General features: G+C 35.8%; 1 protein-coding gene across 1 annotated transcript; it reads left to right on the top strand.

The window, feature by feature from the left end:
* The first annotated feature begins 7,258 nt into the window (after nucleotides 1-7,258).
* On the top strand, nucleotides 7,259-8,840 carry LOC149022499 (peroxidase 3-like). Its single transcript, XM_089147293.1, has 4 exons — nucleotides 7,259-7,599; nucleotides 7,690-7,881; nucleotides 7,974-8,136; nucleotides 8,213-8,840. The coding sequence occupies exons 1-4, from the start codon at nucleotides 7,390-7,392 to the stop codon at nucleotides 8,626-8,628; spliced, it is 981 nt and encodes a 326-aa protein (XP_089003419.1). The 5' UTR covers nucleotides 7,259-7,389; the 3' UTR covers nucleotides 8,629-8,840.
* The last annotated feature ends 975 nt before the right edge of the window (nucleotides 8,841-9,815 follow it).

Below are 9,815 nucleotides of genomic sequence, written 5' to 3'. Positions count from 1 at the left end.
GGTTTTGATGATAACAAACATGAATTACTAATGGCTATATTGAGTTGTGTTGTTTTAGTTCAATATGAGAACAAATGCACCAACTTCAATTCAAAGCCATATGCTCAAGCCCAAACCAAGATGGACATGAAGTCTAAGTCAAGATGATCATGAAGAATGGAGTACAAGAAGACTCAAGAACATTAATGATCAAGACTTAGATGAATTTAGGACTCAGGAAACCTCCATTTGCACTCACATGTAATTGTATTAAATCATGAGCATATCATGTCACTAGAGTGACCTAGGACATAGTAGGAAGGTGTATGAGGCTTAAGGTTGACCAAACAGACCAAAAACCCAAGCCAAAATCCAAGTTCCAAACTTGACTGGCTGCTGTGTTGCAGACAGACAACTGTTTCAACCAAACGGACGTCCGTCTAGTTGCAGACTAGATCACATCAGGCCAGAAGGAAAGACTGTCTGGCATATGGACGACCGTCTGAACCAAAAGGATGTCCATCTGAGTTTTGACTAAGCCTCCAATGGCTAGTTTTTAACGGATACTTCCCAGACGGACGACCATTTGGTTAGAAGGACATCCGTTTATACTAAAAACTGGACTAAAATTATGTCTGTTTTCCATCCGTTGGGGATTGGGCTAAGGAACTCAAAGGCCATCTATATAAGCATAATTCACCCCATTTGAGAGGGTTGAACCCCACACTAAATCAACTACTCCCCAAAGTAATTTCAAGCTCTCAAATCACAAGAAGCTATTGGGTTTTGCCTCTCATCCTCTCTCCAACCTTAAAGAACATACCAAGGTATTAAATAAGCTTGTGGAAGTCAAACTTGAGGTGATTGAAGGCTTTGGTGGTCCATGCATTTTATATCTTGAGGCGTACAACTCTATTGCATCACATTCACATAAGAGGTAAAGTGTCACACCTCTTGTTAGGTAACATCCTTCTCTTGTAACTGTTTCAATTCTAAGTCTAAGTAGATTAGAATTGGTGTTGGGTGCTCTTGCCCGTTAACAAAGATTGTTTGGGTGCTCTTGCCTGTGAACAAAGATTGAAGATGGTGCTCTTGCCCTAGAATAAACAAATATTGTAAAGGGTAAGGGTATTCTTGCCCCCTAATAAAGATAGTAAGGGTTTGATCTCTACCCATTGTATTGAAAGAGAATCACTAGTGGAATACTCTCTTGAGGCCAAGAGAGGTATAAACATAGACTTGTAAAGTTGAACCACTATAAAATATTTATCTTGTGATTGATTGTATTGTTTAATTTCATTTGAATTCTCAAATTACCTTAAAATTGCAATGAAACCAAAAAATTGGGACAATCCACTAGTTACAACCAATTTACCCCCCTCTAGGTTGCACCAACAAGATTTTAGTCTATTCCCTACTAAGCAACCCTTTAAGGATATATTATTTTTTCTATTTCATTTGAATCATTTCTTACATGGCAAGCAACGAATGATCATAATATCTTTGTAGTATATTTGTTCCATTCAATAATTTATGTATCGGATGCCTTTGTTAACCATTTCTTAAAGTAGATAGTGTGGTCATTGTGCTAATATAATTAATATATATATATATATTCTTCCTTTTTCTTTTATATCTTTTCGCTAAACAAACAATGGGATAATATAAAATAAAGAAAGAATGAGATACTCCCCTCTGATCTCATTATGGTGGCACGCTCTAACTAATGCTATGTTCCCTCTTGTTCCTCTTTATCTTTGCTTACTTCCTTTAAGATGTTTCGTATATCATTTGATATTCAATTGATTCATCGATCCTCGTATCACCAACATAATTGTAGTTGAGATCGGTTCCTCTCCAGGGAGAATATCTCCTAAGACTGCTCAGTGAATGACAAGAGCTTAACACCTGGATTATTCTGATCTAAGGACTCAGATAAAACACCCCTATTTTACCCAAATGAGGACCAATGAGACCTGAATGAAATCCAAACCTGATTTAAGAAAAGAGTCTTCATCTTCTTCGATTGTGATCACTTCTGTAAAGCCAATCCCTTGCTCCAATATTGGGAAAAGATGACTTCACCGGATTTTGAATCCCATCTTTTCTCTTTAATATAAAACAAAAAGGAGGTAAAAAAAAGAAGAAGAAAACATTAGCATCCATGGTGGAATGTGTTTGGATGGGAAAAATCGAATCTCAAGGAAGGCCTCACAACTTTATTGGCTAGAGGCCGCTCTCGCTCAAAAGGATGCGGAGATAACTGCACTTAGAGCGCGTACCACTCAAAATCCTCCTCCGACAGAAGAAGTCTCAAAGCATAGGCGCCAAGGTTCTTGATCATTACCATTCGCCCATCGAATCATGTTAAAAATATATATATATTTTTTTTTGATGACTTTGAAAAGATTCAATAGTTTGGACTTTTCTTAACCAGGCTCAAGGCCCATCTTTTTAATATAGGTCAACCCCAGCCAAGAGAGAAATTCCCTCCAATCCACATCCATTTCTGTTCCTAAACCTCCCTATTTATGCAAAAGTATTATATATATATATATATATATATTTATCGCTGGCAAGGGTTGAAACTACGACTTCTCTCCTGAGAAGTGAGGTTCTCAACCATTCTCCTGAGAAGGGAAGTGGCATGGGATTGGGTTTTAAGTTGGGAAAATTGGGCGTTTAACCTTAGCCCTTGGATGAGCATTTTGCACGTGCAAATTCTAGTTACTCTTGAGCACCCCTTGGAAGATATTCTCCTTGAAGACGAGCTGAACTATTGCGGTTTGCTTTTTCAATAAAACATATGTTCTCTTTATCCTTTTTCCCTCTTTAAAATTTCTCTTAAAAATGAAGCATGTATTTATGTAGACAATTTTAGTCAACAAATCTGATAAATCGGCCTGCAACGAATAATTTATATTAAAATCAAACAATAAGGCTGCGTTTGTTTGCAAAGGTGGGGTGGGAAAAAAAAATGTGGGTCCCATGTGTAGTGAGGTGAGGGAGAATGAAAGAAAAGGAAAGGAAAGGGTTTTGTGGAAAAGTGGTAGGGGTGGGTCCCACTTTTTACTTTTCCCAACTTTCCCACAAAATCCCACCAAATATGTGGGGTTTTAAAATGGCATGGGGTGGGAAAGTTGGGCTGCCACATCAGCAGACAAGTTTCCTTGAATCGAGAAAACTTGTCTCCCACTTTCCCACCCCAAGCAACCAAACAATCTACCATTTTGGGATTTAAAGGAAAAGTAAGAAATTTACACTCTTTTCAAGAATTCTCCCACCCATTTTTTCCCACCCCACCTTTATTCCAGCAAACAAACGCAGCCTTGTTTTCTGCCTAAACAATTTTTTTTTTGAACTTTAAAAGTTTTATTTTTATTGTTTTGGGACTGCATCATATAAATATCATAAAAATTATGTAAACATTAAAAAACTTGTTAGCTTGTTTTCTGCCTATGATATTGCCATAAAAAAAAAAAAAAAAATAAAAAAAAAAAAGCAAATCAACTAACTAGATAAAACGAGCAATAGCTTTAGGGCTGTTTGGTTACATGAGTCTGGAGATTTTAAATATCTAGAGATTTCAAATCTATGGAGTTATAATTTATAAAATTAGATGTTTGGTTGTGGAATGAAATCTGTGGATTCATCCTAAAAAACTATTTGATCGACGTGATTTTGTGAATGTACAAATGTATAGTTTTTTTGAAATCTCTGGATTTCACCCCTTACCCATAAATCTATAGATTCATGTTTTTAGTGTAAAAAGGTGAATCTTTAGATTTCATGAATCTAGAGATTTTTACAACCAAACGGGTATAATTCTCAGATTCATGAATTCAAAGATTTGAAATCTCTAAATTCATGTAACCAAATACGCCCTAAGTAGGAAATTTCCAGATCTCATGTAGCTCTTCTTATTTCTTGATGTAACAACTGAGCTTACTTAGTTGTACTCTTAACATTATAAACTTGGTTTTTCTTGTCATCACAGTTTAATCTGATGCAACCTACTTAGTTGCAAAGCCATCATTTCATGAACAGATGAATCATATTAAAATTGGCTTTCGTTTTGATCATTAACCAAGTTACAAGTCTGGTCCATTGATGAACCTCTACATTGTGGGCGTTTGTTAATGCGCAAATATTCAATTATGATCAATAATGCATATTTTTTGTTCTCTAGGTTTCTTATGATAAAAAATTCAATTTCCTCTCTGCATTATCTTTCCAATTCAAATTTCTTTTCCTGGATATCCAAGCTTAACATGTACTTCGAATATAATAAAAACCGTTTGAAAAACCAATCGGGGTTGGTCCAAGTGGTAAGCAGCTTGTTCCGCTTAAGCAAGGTTCTGATATCGAAACCTTGTGGATGCAAAAAATCTCTACATGGAGACTCACCCACCACAGCCAGGTGTGCGATCCGAGTCGAACACTGGATTAGTCAGGACAAAGCCTTGAAGATAGGGGTTAGCAAAAAAAAAAAAAAAAAAAAAAAAAACTTTTTGAAACAGAAAAAAAAAATCTTGACCAAATGCTAGTGCTTGCTAGTCAAATGGAACTCTTTTTAGTGGGTGTAACGGATCTCTACTTGACATTGACATCAATGGAAAAGACATAGGGAGACAGCCAATGTGACTTACCATTGCAAGAGCAGGTAGTACATTTTAAATTTGAACCATATCTTTTCTCAGCTACTAAACACGGACTTGACAATCAACCTGTCCCCATTAATTTGTCTTCTTTCTTCTTGAAATAACGAATTCATAATCTGGATCACACATCCTTTTGATTTGTCACTTGGAATGGCTGTCAAATTTTTTCAAAACGCTTGTGCTCATTCTATTTTCTTTTAACAGAAAATAATACTTGGATTCCAAATTTTCTATCCTAGTGTGTAGAGAATTGTGTTCTTCTTATATTTTTCCGGCACAAATTTAAGAAAGGATCCACCTCTAAACATTTATAGTCTACTTTATTAATACTTAGAGGTAGATTTCATTTATTTTCCTCCTAAACATACGATGAAAGAGTGTGAGGAAGCCCAATCTGGGTAGTGGTCCCAACACGAACACTTGCAAACCATGTTACAAACCTGATGGGCAAAATGCCCTACAGCGAAGGATGAGATAACTATTACTCTATCAAAATGCTTAAACTTTAAAATAAGAAAGTTCTTCACAAGTGTATTGAATACACCTCCCACAACATACACACGGAGAGGCAAAATGATATTATTCCAAAAGTTCTATCTATATATTGCCAATGTACACTCTCTTTGCCCTTCACATGGAATTTAGATTGTGGATGGAAGATTGTACTTCTTAACATTCTTTCACCTTATATTTAGAAGGGGAGTCCATCTCAAGTTCATTTTGTTAGTGCTCATAACTAGGCTGTCTTTTATATGATTGTTGGAAGAATGTGAGGAGAACACAATCATCTATCCCTACAAGTATATGTTGTAATTTTTAAATATAATGCATGTATTTCAATATAATGCATGTATTTCTTGGTTTCTTTTAATTAAATAAAGTGTTTTTTTTTTTTTTTGTTTCTCAATTCTATATTAGTAAAGTATTTATGATTAGCCCCATACAGGATACTGAGGATTCGGATACTATGTTTATTGATAGGTGGTACCTATTAAACTCAGTTTATGATTAAAAGAACACACTATTGCATGTGAGCAGTGTATGAGCCATGGCAGTTTACCCTCTGAGAGTGCACATGCAGTGTGGGCAGTAGGGTTGCTTAAGCATTTTTTGTCTACACTTGACATTTTGCACGCTTGCATTGCTTCGAGCAAGATTTGATTTGGACCGTTTGTTTTGATCAAACAATCGATCAAGGTGATGGAGGTAGATCCATCTAAATCCAAGAAGATCCGGCGATTAGATTAACATCATTAATCTAACCATTAAGAAGGTATATCTTTTACCAAAAAAAAGAAGAAGAAGGTATATCTAAGTTGATACATCTGTTCAATATGAACCATCGGATCATGTAGCCGACCGATCCAACGACACATATTTGATCAGGCGATTAGATTAACATCATTAATCAACCATTAAGAAGGTATATCTTTTACCAAAAAAGAAGAAGGTATATCTAAGTTGATACATCTGTTCAATATGAACCATCGGATCATGTAGCCGACTAATCCAACGACACATATTTGATCGTATATGGATATGAGTATACAAGTAGGTATCCATTTGTATCGAGTCATGAACTTCAAGAATAGGTACCTCTTTACTAGTAGGTACCTTGAATCACAAAATGAGCTCTATTCTTCCTCTATAATTACCATGTGTTTAGAGCTGTTAGTGCATAATAAAAATCCGATTTCAATCTAGAGTTGGGTTTTCTTGTATCCTGAGAGACTTTTCATTGTAATCCTATTACACATAGCGGTGGCGAATATATTCTTAAGGAAAACAACGCTGTAACACGCTTGAAAGTACAAACTTTTAATTTTGTGTGTTATTTCGTATACCTTTTTTTTTTGGCCCAACAACTACCAAACCTATATTAACATTTTCCTAGTAATAAACCTAGGAGAAGAATCATTGTTTATACACATAAAAAGATGTGGGACAAACCACCAAGACCTAGATAGAGCAAAAAATTTGTTCCACAAGCAATAGTATCAGCAACAGAGATTAATGATCTGTAAATAAACCTGAATTTAACAAAAGAGAAATTTTCAGTAAGCTGCTGAATTTCTCTAATAATACTCATACTAACACAGTCAATGGATTGATTACCACCATTTAAAATGAAAATTATGGATTGACAATTTGAGAATAAAATAACTCTATCAACAAAAATGCTTAAAGCTAAATAAATTCTCTATCTAATAGCTTCAGCCTCTACGATAGTGGTTGAAGAACTATAGCAAATCTTAGCCTGAGCAGCTATGAAATAATTAGCCGAATCCTATAGAATAGCACCACGACCACATAGGTGTTACCAGTAAAAGATCACATGGGTAGTTGGGTACTAGAATCATACTTGAGAAACGCCGACCGATATCACACGAAAAAGGAAAAGCAATTCTGTCAATTTGTTTACTCCAAAAGAGAAAGCAGACAGAAAAAAAAGGACATCTAATGTAGAGATTAGCGTGACATAGCGCAACTTTAGTCAGTGAAGGTTTAAAGATCCCAAAAGTAAAATGTTCTTTCATTTGTCCTATCAAGACATCTATAACAACTAATATAATTTAAATATGGGAAAGTTCTCGAACATGTGGCCGTTAGACGGTGACTGGATGGGTTTGCCATTTTTTCTTTCTTGCTTTAGAAAGTTTTTTTTTATAACTCGCATCAAGTAACCGGAGGGCTATACATCTTGTCGCATAGTTTCTGAACTGAGTGAGAAATAGTGAGGTGAACAACAATGGGAAGCATAAGCTGTGCAGCAATTATAATCTTGAGTGTTTTAGGGTTTCTGGGTTCTGCTCAAGCTGCACTGCAAGTGGGCTTTTATTCTAAAACATGCCCAAAAGCTGAGAAAATCGTTCAAGATTTTGTTAGTGAACATATCCCTAATGCCCCTTCTTTGGCTGCTCCTTTGCTGAGAATGCATTTCCATGACTGTTTTGTCAGGGTAAAGTTAGAGCATCTGAGAAACAGTGTTCTTTTACAAGAAGATCTTTTTTACAAATGCATGTCTAATTAATGTTGTCTTTCTGTTCAGGGTTGTGATGCATCAGTTCTCTTGAACTCAACCTCAAACAACCAAGCTGAAAAAGCTGCAGTGCCAAACCAAACAATCCGAGGTTTCGACTTCATTGACAGAGTGAAGAGCTTGTTGGAGTCTGAATGCCCTGGTGTTGTTTCTTGTGCCGACATTATTGCTTTGGTTGCAAGGGATGCTGTGGTCACAATTGTAAGCCCTTCAAAACTTTACTTGTACGGAAGCCTTGTGCATGGGTTCGTCTTTTTCAGTTCTTACAGTTTCTTCTTTTCTTGCAATTACAGGGAGGGCCTTCATGGACAGTTCCAACTGGAAGAAGAGATGGATCTGTCTCAAATTCTACGGAAGCTGCAAATCAGATCCCTGCTCCAACTAGCAATTTCTCTACTCTAGTAACAAAGTTTGCTAACAAAGGACTTAATGTGAAAGATCTTGTTATACTATCTGGTATGTTTTAACTCCTAAAATCCATTAACTACCCTTTACAGATCACCAGCATCTCTCATAAATTTTATTTTCTCAGGCTCTCACACTATAGGAATTGCTCATTGCAATCAATCATTTGCTGCTCGTCTCTACAATTTCACTGGCAACGGTGATCAAGATCCATCTTTAGATAGCGAGTATGCTGTGAAACTGAAACAGAAGTGCAGGACTCCATTAGATAACAACACAATATTTGAGATGAATCCAGGGAGTTTCAGGACATTTGATCTTGGTTACTATCAAAATTTACTTAAAAGAAGGGGCTTGTTTGTGTCTGATGCAGCTCTTATCACAAACTCCACTACAAAATCTGAGATCATTCAGCTCGCTGAGGGTTCACTTTCTAAATTCTATGCAGAGTTTGCTAAGTCTATGGTGAAGATGGGTAAGATAGGCGTTAAGACTGGATCAGCAGGTAATATTAGGAAGAAGTGTGCAGTTTTGAATAGCTAAAGCTCTGGATCTAGTCCTGTTCTAAATTTCTGGTTTCTTTGTAACTCTTCTGATTGGAATAAATAATAGTCCATTTTTCTTTTCTTTTCAGAAATTAAATCATATGATCTTTACTGTAATAGCTAAATCTGAAGCATGCAAACTTTTCTTTTTTGGGAAATTTTTAGCATCACCCGTGAATTACCCATTAATGTTAATGCCACCTCTTGAGTAATTCAGTTTATCAATCAGACTCTCAATAGGATGAAAATATATCAATGATACCCCATGTCGTTAGGAAATTACAATTAAATGCTAATGTGAGCAAGTTAAACTTTTCAAAAGACAAAAATAATAAAAAAAATCCTATACTCGGCTTATTTCTTCGCTTCATTTACCATCTGTGACTTCTTCCTCTCCTGATTGTAAATCCTCACAAAGTTTAGGTGATATGGTTCATTGATAGTGTTTTTAAACTGGGGGATGTAAAGGTAATATTGAAAATGAATAAATAAAAACTAATTGAAAGTTGAGGTATTAACAAAAGGGGCCTGACTGATAAATCAACTAACTCAGGATGTTGCATTGATATTAGGGGAAATTAAGGGGTGGGAATTTTAAAATACCCTTTTTATGTAACACGGTTTTCTAGGCCTTTTAGCCCTACTGTTCGCGCAAGTCTATATTGACACCAAGTCACATAGATAAGGTCACTTCAACATTGAAAGAGAACCATTCAATTTCACCAAAAACAATAAAGGACACTACATACCTAATGTAACTTGCATCCAAGGGATGGATATAGCAGCACAAAGTGGGTTACAAGTAGATGCCATATGGACGAATAATTCGCAAATAGCAGATTTATTACTATGGCCTTCAAGACTGACTTGGCCACTTGGAGAATTAGTCACGTTATTAGTACTGACAAAGGTAACAAAAAGGGTGAAATATGATACATTCCCAAACTCAATGCTCCGGAATTATTTTGAAATGTATGCAAACATAGCAGCTAATTAGGTGGATAATTGTAATAGAACAATATTTAGTAGTTGTAAGTGCTTTTAGTTCTAATATTAAATTTTTCTTTTATCAAAAAAAAAAAAAAAAAAAAAAAAAAAACCCCTTGCATCCAAGGGTGTCACGATTGCTTGGATGATGGTTAGTTGCGAACTCAACTGCCCCTAAGACTTCTGCCCCTGAGACTT

The sequence above is a fragment of the Hakea prostrata genome, chromosome 3 (genome assembly GCF_041222555.1).
Source record: "Hakea prostrata isolate BN-2017 chromosome 3, UWA_Hpros_2, whole genome shotgun sequence".
NCBI classification, from domain to species: domain Eukaryota; kingdom Viridiplantae; phylum Streptophyta; class Magnoliopsida; order Proteales; family Proteaceae; genus Hakea; species Hakea prostrata.
This window is presented reverse-complemented; position numbering and strand designations above follow the sequence as displayed.